The 15,809-nt window shown below is 50.1% G+C and overlaps 1 protein-coding gene across 1 annotated transcript in view; it reads right to left on the reverse strand.

Annotated features, from left to right (window-relative positions):
- Positions 1-555: 555 nt before the first annotated feature.
- Positions 556-15,809, reverse strand: part of FAM208B (family with sequence similarity 208 member B) — a 41,025-nt gene continuing 25,771 nt past the window's right edge. Inside the window, exons 5-10 of the mRNA XM_015429672.1 lie at positions 13,953-14,078; positions 11,609-11,762; positions 8,217-8,322; positions 6,493-6,674; positions 4,289-4,403; positions 556-1,391 (exon numbers count right to left, since the gene is read on the reverse strand). Of these exons, the coding sequence (XP_015285158.1) occupies position 1,391; positions 4,289-4,403; positions 6,493-6,674; positions 8,217-8,322; positions 11,609-11,762; positions 13,953-14,078 (684 nt within the window). The 3' untranslated portion in view covers positions 556-1,390. The remainder of the gene's footprint in view (positions 1,392-4,288; positions 4,404-6,492; positions 6,675-8,216; positions 8,323-11,608; positions 11,763-13,952; positions 14,079-15,809) is intronic.

The following is a 15,809-nucleotide window of genomic DNA, read 5'->3' on the forward strand; positions in this document are numbered from 1 at the left end:
GACAACACCGGAAATGTGTCAGAAGGCAACGCCCACCGCTCAGGCTCCACGGGACTATTTTAGATTTCTAGCTATTTGGGGGGGGGGGGAACGTGAAATTCTTCCCTCGCAGGGGGGGAGGAGGGAGAGCTTGTACCTGAATAAAACTTGGTCTTAAAGGTGCCACTGGACTGTTTTGGACCGGGGGGGAGCTCTGCAACTTACCTGGCTGCTTCTTGCACTGACAGAGGGCTGCTGGGAGCAGGGGGCGGGGCTTGTTGCATGTGCCCACCCCCTGGGCTCTTTACTGCCGGAGCTCTGCTCCTGCCCGCTCCTGCAGGAAATGACCCCTGCTCCTGGGGCAGGTGAGTGCTCTAACAGGGCTTCCGTGGTGTTTCCAATCAGTCATTCATGCCAGCCTACAGTGCTACTGATACACCCAACCCCGCTCCTACGTGCAAAACCAGAACTGGGAGGGTAGCCGAAAGAGTCCAAAGCTGCTCTCCGGCACGCGGTCGGGATCTTGGCAACTCCCGGATCAAGCCAAGCCAGTGCCTTTTTTTTTCCCCATCCGCTTTTATTTATAAAGATTAGTTTACAAAACGGCCTCCAGAGTGACGGCCGAGGCGTCTTTTTTTTTTTTTAACTTTTGCTCGCCGTTAGAGCTACGATGTATTCGGAACCTTTATTGCAATACCATAAATAGGACATGAGGAGGCCTACGTACAAGGAGGCGGGTTCTACTCCTTGACAGTTAGTAACTAGTGAAGAAAGAGAGTGTTGATTGCACAGGAACAACATTAAATATTTTGATGCACACACAAAAAAAAGAAGAAACCAGACCCTAGAGTGCCTGCAGTTCAAGTACACTGGGCCCAATCCGTTGGGAAGGGCTTTTGCACAAGAGGAGCCGCCCCAGAGCAGTGGGGGCTTGTTCGGGACAACTTCCAGGTGGATCGCACCCCTTATGTACCACCGAGAGTGTGACGGCTGGCCTAAGTAGTGAGTGAGTGCTGAACCTTCAAGTAGACAGGTATGTGTTTGTTTGTTTTTCCTATGACAAGTTCTGCTGAGCTGCACGACCCGGGTGTGTTAAAACGCTATCCTTCCGACCACCAATTCATAAGGATTTCTCTTCGTAAGAAGGTCCATGCGGTGGTTAAATGACGACGTCTTCTGTAAAGCCCATAAATAAAATAGCTGTCGATCCTATTCGTGGAATTGTGGGGGGTGCGGGGGGAGATGAGGGAGAAAAAACTCTGTCCTGTCGCACCTCCGTGGGCGGTTTTCGCGGTGCACGACTGGAAACAAACCCCAAACCCAAATTCATCTCTTCGTAGAATTTCAGGAAAGAAAGAAATTTGCTTGCTCAGTATCTGGCCCCGGGGTCGTCAAAGAGGCATCCTGGTTATCTGAAACGAAAAAGAACATCCGTCACCGACGGGAGAAGTTTTTTTCTCTCCATAAACACTTTATTAGGATATAATTAAAAAATCCAACTCACAATCCATTTCAATTCGTCATATATCCTTTTCTCCTATCCCCCTCCCCTTTACGGCTTCCCAAAGTGCTCCAACCTCCAACCCATATCTTAAATTCTCTCAATATTTCTTTATAATATAATCTATCACAATCTACAGGTAACATTTCTTTCCACTATTATTCTTATACATTAATCTTTTTTTCTATTATCATTCTTTAATAATTCTCAAAGCAAATTAAGTTGTTCTTTACATCCCAATATTTCTCTAAATATTCTTTGAAGTCTTTCCAATCTGCAAAAAATTCTTCCGCTTCCAGATTCTTAAGCTTCCTTGTCATTTTATCCATTTCAACCATAAAAAGTAATTTCTTTCTCCGCTCGTCAATTTCAGGAATTCTATCTTGTTTCCAACATTGAGCACAAGTCATTCTGGCAGTTGTAATCATATACCACATCAAAGTCCTTTTCGCCATATTGACTTCTTCCATTTTAAGTCCCGAGGGGAGAAGTTTTTGAAGTGTATCTCAGTGTCGGGCTGCGGGACGAGAAGGCACCATAGAGGTAGCAGCGCTCTCAGGCACGTTTTGCCTCCTAGCATTTCTCCTCCAGAGCGAGCGTTAGGAGGGCCTTCCTTTTCCTCTGTGCAGGAGTTCCTGCAGATGGTTTCCTCTGAAGAGCCACCTCCCTGCAAAGTTCGAAGGATCAACTCCTGAAGGAGGCAGGCGGCACCCAAGGCTCCGCTTCCAGACTAGAGCCCTGAAACACTCTTTGGTCTGCCCCTGAGCATGTGCAGCACTGCGTCGCTTCCGGTAAGACCCTAAAAGGGACACATGGTAGCTCTGGGAATCCCTAGAAACTCTATGGTAAAACTATTCGATCACCGGGAACTATTCTGCACCCGCTCCGTTCTGTCCACATCCTTTTTGAATGCTGTGGCATAACTGGATATTTCTCTATCGGTGCCCTATCTGATTGTAGGGCAGAGTGGAGTGACCTAAAACAAGCTGACGTGAGAGAAGCCAGTGTTGGATCAGGTCAGTGGCCCATCCGGTCCAACACTCTGTGTCACACAGTGGCCAAAAAGACCAGGGGCCATCAGGAGGTCCACCAGTGGGGCCAGGACACCAGAAGCCCTCCCACTGTTGACCCCCCCCCCCCAAGCACCAAGAATACAGAACATCACTGGCCCGAGACATAAGGACATAAGAGAAGCCAGTTTTGGATCAGGTTAATGGCCCATTCAGTCCCAACATCCTGTGTCACACAGTGGCCCAAAAGACCAGGTGCCATCAGGAGGTCCAACTGTGGGGGCAGAACTCCAGAAGCCCTCCCACTGTTGCCCCCCCCCCCCCCACCACCAAAAAAAACAACATCACTGGCCCCAGACATAAGAACATAAGAGAAGCCAGTGCTGGATCAAGCCAATGGCCCATCCAGTCCAACATTCTTGTCACACAGTGGCCAAAAATACTAGAGGCCATCAGGAGGTCCACCAGTGGGGCCAGGACACTAGAAGCCCTCCCACTGTTGCCCCCCCCAAGCACCAAGAATACAGAGCATCCCTTGACCCAGACATAAGGACATCAGAGAAGCCAGTGTTGAATCAGGTCAATGGCCCATCCAGTCCAACACTCTGTGTCACACAGTGGCCAAAAATACTAGGGGCCATTAGAAGGTCCACCAGTGGGGCCAAGAGACTGGAAGCCCTCCCACTGTTGCCTCCCCCCAAAGCATCAAGAATACAGAGCATCACTCACCCCAGACCGAGAGTTACTATCTATACCTTGTGGCTAATAGCCCCTGATGGACCTCTGTTCCATATGCTTATCTAATTCCCTCTTGAAGCTGTCCATGCTTGTAGCTGCCACCACTTCCTGTGGCAGTGAATTCCATGTGTTAATCACTCTTTGGGTGAAGAAGGACTTGTTTTATCTGTTCTAACCTGACGGCCTTGCGAGGGAAAAACCCATGTGTATCATCACCTGAACTCTTGGGACGAAACGGCGAAGGACTCAGCGACCGATGCTGTTCTCTCAAGGACCACCAGGTGGCAGCCTTTGAGGAAATCAGTGGGCAAGGCAGCCTTCCACATCTACCTTGTGAGAGTGAAAAGACGACGCCATGAAGGCAAATTCCAGTGGGATCCCCCCCCCCCGCTTTGAAAGCAGGCGTGTGGAGCTCCTTCGCTCTGTGCATCTACTTTTCAAGTGAAAACCAAAAAAATCACACACTGTGCAACCTCTTCACGGTAGTCCCGGCATGAGCTCCTGTTTGGTCCTGTGATATTTCTGGAGAGCCGCAGAGGGCGTCGCAACGAAGTACCGGCCCTGAACCCCTCCACCGCTGCATGTGCCTTCTTTTGGATGATTTCAGGCTCCCCGTTTCTCCTGGTGGTCCCCCCGACCGGCCGCGATTACCCTTCCAGGGCTCTTTTTGTAGAAAAAGCCCAGCAGGAACTCATTAGCATAATAGGCCACACCCAACAGCAGAAACTCATTAGCATATTGGGCCACACCCCTGACAGCACAGCCCATTAGCACATTAGGCCACACCCCCATGTTACCAGAAGTGTGGTCATCCAGCCACACCCACCTTTTGCTTGTTATTCTGTTTACCTTGTTTGTTGTCAAAACCCAGGGCCTTTTTTTGTAGCAGGGACTCCTTTGCATGTTAGGCCACACACCCCTAATGTAGCCAGTTCTAATGAGTTTCTGCTGTTGGGTGTGGCCTAATATTCTAATGAGTTCCTGCTGGGCGTGGCCAACTTGGGAGCCAGCCGGAACTCCGTTCCTGTGCGTTCCTGCCCAAAAATAGCCCTGCCCTTACCAATAATTGCTTCTGCAGGACGTCGCCAAGTCCTGTGCCGTCGCGACAAAAGTATTTACATCCAGCACCAAGATCCCTTTGCTCTCGAAGGCCTCTCTGCTGGCACTGGGGTTTTCTGTATGGAGGAAAGAAGATGTGGGCGGGTGTTACTGACGCCTCTGTATACTGTCAGCTAGTCTTGGACCAAGAGGTGACAGGCTGAATGACAGGAGCACTCCGTCCATGAATGTTAGCTGCACAATGTGTCTTTTGTAGGACCGGCAAAAAGCATCCATACAACTATTAAGAAGGCTGTCCCCCCTTTTTGGAAGACTTCATGCAAGGAGAAGCGGGCTTATAATTCTAGAAACTCCTGTTGGGGCTTGACTTTTAAAGCACTGATGCAAAATTGTCTGGTAGTTAGCAATCTATATGTACTGAATGTTATTGCTTATTGGATGTAATGGATATTTATACCTGACTAGGATGAAAGAATGATACACTATGCATTTTACTAAATGATGAACATAAATCAAACACATTCGTTTGTTAATAGGTTTTTGCAGTGTATATTTATTTGTTACTAGACCCCAACCGGGGGCAGGGGATTTTCTGCCCCAAGTGGATGCTCCTAGCCACAGCTCAGCTAGCTGGTGTGTGTGTGGGAGGGGAATGCTGCCAAAATGGGCAGGGGGTATCGGCAGCATCCCAACCAGTGTTCCCTCTAAGCTGAGTTAATGTGAGCTAGCTCACAATTTTTTTAGCCTCCGGCTCACACATTTTTGTCTTAGCTCAGGGAAGGATGGCTACAGCGTAAACTAATTTCTGCGGTAGCCAAATTGCTCGCTCACCACTTTAATGCCAGTAGTTCACAAAGTAGGGTTCTTGCTCACCAGACTTTACAGCTTACAGGGGGCATTGGTCCCAACCTGCTGACATCAGTTTGGTGTAGTGGTTAAGAGTGCGAACTCCAAACTGGGAGAACCGGGTTTGATTCCCCACGCCTCCACTTGCACGTGGCTGGATGACCTTGGGCAAGCCGTAGTTCTGATAAGAGCTGTTCTTGAAACAGCAGTTTCTGTCAGAGATCTCTCAGCCCCACCTGCCTCCCAGAGTGTCTGTGGTGGGGAGGGGAAGGGAAAGGAGTTTGTAAGCCGCTCTGAGACACCTTTGGGTAGTGAAGGGTGGGGTATAAATCCAATCTCTTCTTCTTCTTCATTCGCTGTGCACAAGGAAGTTAACATCCACACGCTACTTGGTGACACTGGGGAGTCGGGACACTCTGCTATTTGGGCAAAACTCTATGGTTCAACCACAGAGGTTTGCCCAAATGCCAGAGCATCACTGGCATTCATTTCCGGTGTGCACAGGAAGTGATGTCAGCGTGTCACCAGCAATGTCAATGTGTTGCCGGCAAGGGCCCCCGAGCGCCCATTAAGACCCCACCCCCTGCCAGTAGTCGTGGGGGGCGGGCAGCCACCCCTAAGTCCTGGAGAGGAAAGGATTGTCGATTCTCCCAAGACCAATTGCGGCCAGCGTTCCCTCTAAGCTGAGTTAGTGTGAGGCTAGCAGCCACTGACAGACCTCTTCTCCATCAATCTGTCTCACCCCCATTAAAGCCTTCTATGCCTGTGGCCATCACTACATCCTCTGGCAGAGAATTCCACATTTTCATCACTCGCTGTGCAAAGAAGTACCCCCTTCGGTCCATCCTGAATCTACGCCTCATATCAACTGAAGTCCCGTGATATTCGGGACAGCCTGCTCTTCACTCTGGACGGCGTCAACAGCTTGATGTAACTATGAAGTGACTCCAGGGGGCAGTGTTGCCTCTAAGCTGAGTTAGTGTGAGCTAGCTCACAGTTTTTTAGCCTCCGGCTCACACATTTTTCTCTCAGCTCAGGAATGAGGGCTCCAGAGCAAACTAATTCATGCAGTAGCCAAATAGCTCGCTCACAACTTTAATGCCAGTAGCTCACAAAGTAGAATTTTTGCTCACAAGACTCCACAGCTTAGAGGGAACATTGCCAGGGGATGCTGTTGCTTTCTGAAAGCCTCCCACCACCACCACGGGTGATCTGCCCACTGCGGCAATGCCACCACAAGCTCACATGGTTCTCCTGGTTCCTGCAGTCACTTTCCACGTCCCCCTGCAAAGGGAAGGGGGTGCTTAAGATCCGAGGCCCAAGCCAGGGAAGCGTACCGAGAGGAAGCGGCTTCCTTACCTGTCAGAAAGACGGCCAGTCGAGCACCAATGTTCTGCACCTGCAAGTTCAACAAGCAATTCAAATACTCGGGTCTCGGGGCGGATCGGGAGTCGCACCGGTGGTAGTGAAGGACTTCGGTGAAATCGGCCCCTTGGCAGGACCGGAGGATCGAGTCCTTGGAGCATGCCGCGGGGTCCACCCTGTGGGATGAGAGCGGGTCGGGAGGTCAGCACGGAAAGATCTCCGCCCCAAAACAAATGCACCCTTTCCAGGGCTGGTGATATTTCTAAAAGTGGCATGGATGGGGCCAGGCCCGTAGGTACGGTGGGGGCTTGGGGGGGGCTCCACCCTCTTTCTTAAAGGCACAGCCCCACAAGAATTTCTCCTGTAAATGACCTTTTCAATCATTTAAAGACTTTTTTAAAGGTGTGCGCTCCTTTAAGCAGACTGGGGGGCTGTAGCTGACTAATTACCGCACTGAGCAAGGGGGTTGGAGTAGGTGACCTCTAGGATCCCTTCTAGCTTTGTGTCAAGAAACTGATCTCCTTTAGGAGAGTTTTTCTGCCTCAGTGTTAGCTATCTTGACTATAGAAGTCGTCGCCTCCACCTGCCAGCTTGTTCTCAGGATTGTTGCTTAGGCTGGCAGGAGTGATTAACTTGCAGAGCTGGGAACTGTCATCTAAAGTGGGCGACAACTTGCAATTTAGAGATTTGTCCTGGTCACAGCTTTCTATTGGCTAAATGGCTTTTCTTTCTGCCCTGAGAACTTCAGCCCCACCAGAAAAAAAAATTGCCCCAGAAGCCACAAAATTTGTGCCAGTTTGCATGGGGTGAGGTACCAATGTGCCATAATTTTAAATGATTGGAGCTTCAGCGAGGTGATTTTAGAACGAAATGGTGGAGAGGACCATATTTTGTGCCACTCTTCTGTTGTCAAACTAATGTTGCATTCTTTATGCCAGAAAGTTTGATAAGTTAGGCTTGTATCACTATCTAGAGAAGCTAAAACCTTATAGATTTTAGAGATTAGGCCCCATTGTGTTACTCTAGCTATACTGATCAACGATTCCAAGGTCGTGAATTTAAAAACCTTTTTAAAAAGGTGTGCGCTCCTTTAAGCAGAGTGGGGGTACTGTAATTGACTAATGCCCACACTGAGCAATGGGGTTGGAGTAGGTGACCTCTAGGATCCCTTCTAACTCTGTGTCAAGAAACTGGTCTCCTTTAAGAGAGTTTTTCTGCCTAAGTGTTAGCTTCCTTGACTGTAGAAGTCATCACCCCCTCCTGCTGGCTTCTTCTCAGAATCGTTGCTTAGGCTGGCAGAAGTGATTAACTTGCAGCAGCTGAGAACTGTCATTTAAAGTGGTTGGCAGCCTGCAATTTAGAGATCTATCCTGGTAGTAGCTTTCTATTGGCTAAATGGCTTTTCTTTCTGCACCGAAAACTTCAGCACCACCAGAAAAGAAATTTGCCCCAGAAGCCACGAAATCCTGACTACGGGCCTGGATAGGGCAAAGGACATGTTTCTCAAAAGACCCTCTTGTATCCTTGCCTGGCAGCAAAATGGCAGCTACGCTTCCAGTGCCAGAGGGAAGGAGGAGAGAACGGAGCTGAAATCATGGCCCAGGCTGGTTTCTTTCTATGGAGCAGGTGCCTACAGAAGATTGCGACAGGCATCTGCCAAGCATCTGCTCACTGGAGAGTGGGAAGCCGGCCGGCGATCGAGAGCCGGAAGTTCTCACCTTGCGTTTTCTCTCAGTTTCTTCGTCTCTTTGTAGTGAAGGAGCCACCTCCACTTCCGGTGCCCGCTGAGCTGCTCCAGAGTTTTCACCACGTCCTTCAGCATCCCTGCAGGAAGAGCATCAGTAAGGCTGGTCCAAGGAAACAGTCCGGACGGGGGGCCTTTCACCCCCACCCTGGCCCAAGTGTGAGCAACAGAGCTCTGGTCACGAATAACACTTGATATACTAAGGCCTCTGGGCACTTCGTACATTTTATAGTCTTGCTCACGACCACTCTGCAGTGTAGACCAGCAGGGGTCATTTCCTGCAGGAGCACACAGGAGCGGAGCTCCGGCAGTAAAGAGCCCAGGGGGCGGGCACATGTAACGAGCCCCACCCCCTGCTCCCAGAAGCCCTCAGTCAGAGCAAGAAACAGCCAGGTAAGTTGCAGAGCCCCCCCCCAGCCCAAAACAGTCCAGTGGCACCTTTAAGACCAAGTTTTATTCAGGCACAAGCTCTCCCTCATCTGCGAGGACAGATCTGCACGTCCCCCCCCCCAATAGCTAGCAATCCAAAACAGTCCAGTGGCACCTTTAAGAGCAAGTTTTATTCAGGTACAAGCTCTCCCTTCTCTGTGAGGGCAGATCTGTACGTCCCCCCCCCCAATAGCTAGCAGTCCAAAACAGTCCAGTGGAGCCTGAGCGGTGGGTGTTGCCTTCTGACACACTTCCGGTGATGTCAGGGGGTGTGGCACATGCAAATAAGTTATGCTAATGAGTTATGCTAATGAGCTCCCACAGTTCTTCTGCGAAATGACCCCTGTAGACCAGTATTATTCTTTCTGCTGTGTAGAAGGGATTGGGGGGGGGGGGTGTTGCGGTGGCAGACAGTGCGGCTTCCTTAAGGCCACCCAGGAAATTTGTGACTGGACTTAGAATCACACAGAGTCGGAAGGGGCCCTACAGGCCATCTCGTCCAAAGCCCTGCTCGATGCAGGATCAGCCTTGAGCATCTCTGACAAGTGTTTGTCTAGCCGCTCCTTAAAGATGGCCAGTGACTTCCTGGACTTCTGTTTCCATTATAAACCAGATCTGCACCAGATTAGAAGTGTGTAAAAAAAAAAAGCCAGTATTTTTCGGCTTCGGGTAAATTAGACCCGAAAAATATTGGTAAATGCCGAATTTCCGCAGTCCAATACCAGTAAAGTGTTGGGATCGGGAGCTATTCGGAATTGCCGAATATATTTGGGTCTGATATACACCACCAGAGGGAAAGGAGGCATGTTAAAATGCCTTCTTTCCTTCTGGCAGCCCCTGTAGATTTCCTTGTGAATTTCCCAGTCTGCTGTTAGTGAAATTAAGAAGGGAAAGCCTCCTTTCTCTGCCTTCTCTTCTCTAGCTGACATGGGGTAGTTGGAGAAGGGCAGGCAGGGAGCCCAGGCATGTTTCCCTGCCCTCCATGAGCCGCTCAGCTCCTGCGGAGAAACTCAGAGAGGGGAGGGAAAGTCAGAGGAGGTAAGTTTTAATGCCTTTCTTTCAGGGAGGGAAAGAAAGGCATTTAAACATCCCACCCCCCCAAGCTGGGGAAGTGAAGGTCAGGCATGGAAACATGCCTGGGTTCCCTGCCTGATCTTTTGCAGGTATCCTGCAGGCGCGGGGCACCTGGAAAAGGTCTGCCAGGGAAACTACACATGATTAAAATGCCTTTCTTTCCCACCCCGAGATCGGGGAAGGAAGGAAAGCGTTTAAACCAAACAGCTGACTGGCAGTTCAGGCTGTTAGGTTTAACTGACACCTTGTAAGAGTAGCAAAATGAACCCGGAAAAAAGCCGAATAATGTCAGCTTTTTAGGGTTCAGCTATACTGGCAGCTGAATATAGTTCTCTGATCTGTATTCGGCTTATGTGATACCCCAAAAATACCGACAAGGTATTATTTGGGTATTTTTTTGATTCGGCACACCCTTGTACCGGATTGATATGGCCTACGTTAACCAATGCAGGTGTAGCCAGAAGAGGTTAAAAATCACCACTGGATCCAAAGGTGCGGAATGCCCATCCTTAAAAGGCAAATGCTGAAAGTGTCACTTCAAGCTAACTGATACTGAATCAGGCCATTGGTCCCTCCAGATCAGTATTGTCTACTCAGGCTGGCAGCGGCTCTCAGGGGTTTCCGGCTGAGCTCTTTCACATTATCTACCCGAGATCCTTTTAACTGGAGATGATGGGGATTGAACCTGGGGCCTTCTGCAGAGCAAGCAGAAGCTCTTCCTCTGAGCCACAGCCCCCCCTTCCATAAAACTGCCTTATAGTGACTCAGACCCTCAGTCGGTCAAAGTCAGTATTGTCGACTCAGGCTGGCAGCAGTTCTCCAGGGTCTCAGGCTGAGGTCTTTTCCATCCCCTCCTGCCTGGTCCTTTTTAGCTGGAGATGCTGGGGATTGAACCTGGGACCTTCTGCATGCCAAGCAGATGCTCTGCCACTGAGCCACGGCCCCTTTTTACAGCTCTCCAGGGTCTCAGGCAGAGGTCTTTCCCATCACCTCCTGCCTGGTCCTTCTTAACTGGAGATGCCGGGGATTGAACCTGGGACCTTCTGCATGCCAAGCAGATGCTCTGCCACTGAGCCACGGCCCCTTTTTACAGCTCTCCAGGGTCTCAGGCAGAGGTCTTTCCCATCACCTCCTGCCTGGTCCTTCTTAACTGGAGATGCCGGGGATTGAACCTGGGACCTTCTGCATGCCAAGCAGAGGCTTTGCCACTGAGCCACGGCCCCTTTTTACAGCTCTCCAGGGTCTCAGGTGGAGGTCTTTCCCATCCCCTCCTGCCTGGTCCTTCTTAACTGGAGATGCCGGGGGTTGAACCTGGGACCTTCTGCATGCCAAGCAGAGGCTTTGCCACTGAGCCACGGCCCCTCTTTACAGCTCTCCAGGGTCTCAGGTGGAGGTCTTTCCCATCCCCTCCTGCCTGGTCCTTCTTAACTGGAGATGCCGGGGGTTGAACCTGGGACCTTCTGCTTGCCAAGCAGAGGCTCTGCCACTGAGCCACAGACCCTCCCAGTCTGGCATAAGGCATAGTGAGAATAGGAATTTTCCAGGAAGCAGCCCGTTTTTATCAATTTGCCTATCTGAAGGAGCAAAGAGAGATGGGTGTGGCCTGCAAAGACTCAGTTCGCGGAGAGGCTTTAAATGCAAGATGACTTTTTATAAATAAGGCTGGACCGATGCCCCCCCGCACGCTCATTTCCTCTGCACAGGACAGGGCTGTTTTCACCTGGGGGGGGGGAAGCGTTTCATTACACGACTCCCCCGTTGCATTCAAAAATGATCCCACCACCCCAGCGGGCCGCAATTTCTTCAGACCATGCATGCATGCCCCCCTGAACACAGAGAAGTGGAAACCCCTTGCTCTCTCACCCGTGGTCATGGTCTCGAGCACTTGGTCATCAGACACCACAAAGCCCCCGCTGTGGAAGAGCTCCTGGTAGGTTTGATCCAAGAGGTCCTCGGGGCTGTCCACGCCGGCAAACGTCACGCTGGGGAAGCGCTTCAGGCGCAGCAGGGAAGGAATCTATTCAAGAGGCAAACGTTTCCCGAGGGTAAGACCTGTCCGGTTCTAACATGCAGGGTGGGGGTTCTGTGGGAATTGGGATTCCACCTAGGCCACCAATGTTTCCAGACTCAGCGAGGCAGAAGCGCCTCTGGGAAGTTCGCCCGTTCCCCCGCCACTCGCTCCCAGCAGCTCGTAGTCAGAGGTAGGCTGCCTCTGTCTATGAAGGCACCACGGCTCGTAATAAAACGGCCGTGGAGGGAGGGAGACGTCCTGGGATAAAAATACAGGGACCTATTACCACATGTGGTGGATGTGTAATAAAATCCAGGGATATTGGGAAATGGTGAGAAGGATAATTCAAGAAGTAATGGATTAAAAACTTGGCGTTGGAACCTGAAATATACTTATTAAATATAATACCTAAAGGATATAGCCAGCAGGATAAATACATATATAATGTTTATATGTTTATATAATAACCGCTGCACGTATATTGTTGGCCAATACCGACCAGGGAGGAGCTAGTTGTGAAAGTGTTAGAACTAGCACAAATGGATAATCTGAGCTTGATGTTGCAAAGCCACTTACTGGAAGCTCTAAACATAAGAATTCCTGGCGATCCCTAGAGCTTCCCGGAAGTGATAGCGGTAGCTCCAGCAATTAAAATCTGTGGTAAGATTAGTAAGATGATAGACTTTCGGGCCACTGCAAGAGCTAGTCTTGTCACTTCTTGGGTAACTCTAGGAACCTCTGGGAACTCTATAGTCTGAGCTTCCAGTAAATGCCCGAGGCCTTATTTTCCTTTTTAATTTTTATCCCCAGGGTTTTGCCCTATCTTCCCAGTTTCCCCCTGGTGATCGGCTGAGCGTTGGCGGACAACGGCCACAATTATCTGGAGGCCTCCTGCCATACGCGGGCAAACGGAGCCCTACTTTTCTAAGGACCAACAGAGTAAGGGTCATCAGCTCTGAAGACCACATAATTTTTAAAATTATTATTCAATTTGTATCCCTTCCTCCCTGCCGTGGTGGGCTAGGGCAGCTTACAGAAATACACACACACACACACACACACACACACACACACACACATATATATAAAATTAAAATATGATTAAAACACAAAATATGGTTAAAACACAAAAAATTGAGTTAGAACCACAACATGAAAAAATGTTGTAATAAGAAACATATATTAAATATTTTAAAAAAGATGGTGGTATTCTCTCAGTATCCTGGTGGTCAACCACCACCACAGTCCGGGTTCTTGCCAGGCTGTTAGTTATTGAGTCCGTGCTGATATTGGTGCTGATGTTGGGGGCCGGGGCCACGATATTGAAAGGCGGCACCCCTAATCGAAAGCCTGGTGGAAGAGCTCCGTTTCACAGGACCTGCGGAACTGTAAAAGGTCCCGGCAGGGCCCTGATGTCATCCGGGAGCTCGTTCCACCAGTAAGGGGCCGCCACAGAAAAGGCCCTGGCCCTCATCACCGCTAGCCTGTCTTCTTTAGGGCCTGGGCCGATTTTGGGACCCTGGTCTTAGTGCTCTCTGGGGAACATGTGGGGAAAAGCGGTTCCTCAGGTAAATTTACTGTAAAAATTGTAAAAGGTCCCGCAGGGCTCCGATGTCATCCGGGAGCTCGTTCCACCAGTAAGCGGCCACCACAGAAAAGGCCCTGGCCCTCGTCACCGCTAGCCTGTCTTCTTTAGGGCCTGGGAGGGCCGGCCGATTTTGGGACCCTGGTCTTAGCGCTCTCTGGGGAACATGTGGGGAAAGGCGGTTCCTCAGGTAAATTTACTGTAATATCTCGTATAATAATTACACCCCACCTTTCCTCTTCGCTCAAGGCAACGTGCAAGCAGCTACTGTGATGTTACAGATTAAAACCAAGTAAAATCCCCCAAATGCCCACACCCAAGGAAGGGGCCCTCTCATGTCTTCGGAGAACCCGTTCCACAGTGCGGGGGCTGTGCTAGAAAAGGCCCGAGCTCTGGTCGATGTCAGACGGGCCCCCCTCAGTGGTGGGGTAGCCCGGGGCTGGTTGTCCAATGTCTGTAATTGGCACATGAGAATGCAAAATCCCAAACCTTATCCAGGGCTACTTATGAGCAGATAATGTATCGGGGCGAGGCGAGCTTAGGGGCACTTGAGAAAAGAAACGCCCGAGGATTTTTCTAGCAGGAAGCCACTTTGCATCTCCAACACTTACTTTGTGTACGTGCAGAAAGATGTCCTCATTCCTAATGATCACCACTAGCCTGTCCGTCTCCGGGCGGCCGGCCTTGCAGAAAAGCTGAGGGTCGGCCTCCGAATGACCCCCTTTTTTCAGCAGGTTCTGAAACGACGTTAACAGAATAAAACCTACTGTTAAAAAAAATGTACCAACCATTTTAGTTACCGACAGATTTGTAGTTGGGGCTAAAAAACAAGGTAAAGGTAAAGGTTCCCTTGCTCGAAAGCCAGTCGAATCCGACTCTAGGGTTGCGGTGCTCATCTCCGTTTCAAAGCTGAAGAGCCAGCGCTGTCCGAAGGCATTTCCGTGGTCATGTGGCCGGCATGACTAAACACCAAGGCGCACGGAACGCTGTTACCTTCCCATCGAAGTGGTACCTATTTATCTACTTGCAATTTCTTGCTTTCGAACTGCTAGGTTGGCAGTTAGCAGCTGCCGAAATCCACAAATGGAGACAAGGTTATGGCTCACAAGCTGGGTGTCGGTTTAGTGCACAAAAAGTCGGAGGTGCAATCCCATGCACCTCCATTTAATAAGTAAAGAACGAGAACAGAGATCCCCAAGTCCTTATATCCCAGGTGGAAGGTGGGAAGGGGTGTTGCAAAGAAGAGGAGAGGAGGAGATTGGATTTATACCCCGCCCTTCACTTGGGAGTCTCAGAGCAGCTCACAAACTCCTTTCCCTCCCCCTCCCCACAACAGACACCCTGTGAGGTGGGTGGGGCTGAGAGAGCTCTGACACAAACTGCTCTTTTTCAAGGACAGCTGTGCCAGAGCTTGTGACTGACCCAAGGTCATCCAGCCAGGTGCAAGTGGAGGAGTGGGGAATCAAACCCGGTTCTCCCAGATTAGAGTCCGCACACTTAACCACTAAACCAAACTGGCTCTGTGGCAGTGTGGATGCAGTGTGGATGCGAAAGGACAATGCACGTTGCAATCAGCTTGATTAGAGCAAAGGAGAAATGCTAAGGGGCAGACAATTAGCATCTGTAGTGAGATTGCATGTGGGACCTAGTTTCAAAGTAGTGCAGCACTTATATTGCAGGGAACACTTGTGTTGTGTAATGCAGCCTTGTCCCATGAAACATCACAACTTAGATCAGGGGTGTCAAACTTAAGGCCTGCGGGCTGGAACCGGCCCACCCAGGGCTTTAATCCCGCTCGTGGCTCTTTTCTCCCCCCCCCCTCACCCTTCGAAGCTCCAGGCTGCCGAACTTCCCAGCTCCCTCAGCCTTGTCTTTGCCTGCTTTGGCAGGAAGCTCTTCTGGACATGCAAAGTTGCAAAGGAAATATGGAATGGATTTTCCATTAAGGTCTCTGGATCCAGATAGATTACTCTTGGACTGTTTCTAGCAATAGGGACTGTCGTTCCAGTCCCAGAGCACTGTTTCTAGCAACAGAACCAGTGTTCTGGGACTGGAATGACAGTCCCTAGCAATAGAATCTGTAGTCTGGAACTGGAATGACAGGGCGCAGAATGGAAAGACAGCCCCTAGGAGTAACAACAGTGTTTTGGGAATGGAATTCCACTCTGGGGGTCTTCATTCCATTCCCAGAATGCTTCTGCTCCTCCCAGGGACCGTCATTCCACTCTGGGGACTGTCATTCCAGTCCCAGAGTAGTTTTATCTAGGGCCGGAGACCTTAATGGAAAATCCATTCCGCATTTTCTTTGCAACTTTGTCTGTGCTGCAATGTATTTCAATGGAGTGGAGCTCAAATAGTTTCAGTTTCCAGTATTCGTACGCCAGCTGAAGTTGTTGCTGGTTGGAGTTGTCGTCTTGTAAATAAATGGTTAATGTTTTGAGCCAGCTTGTCTCTGCTGAATGACCCTG

This window comes from Gekko japonicus, unplaced genomic scaffold (assembly GCF_001447785.1).
Source record: "Gekko japonicus isolate JY-2015 unplaced genomic scaffold, Gekko_japonicus_V1.1 scaffold696, whole genome shotgun sequence".
Classification (NCBI taxonomy): Eukaryota; Metazoa; Chordata; class Lepidosauria; order Squamata; family Gekkonidae; genus Gekko; species Gekko japonicus.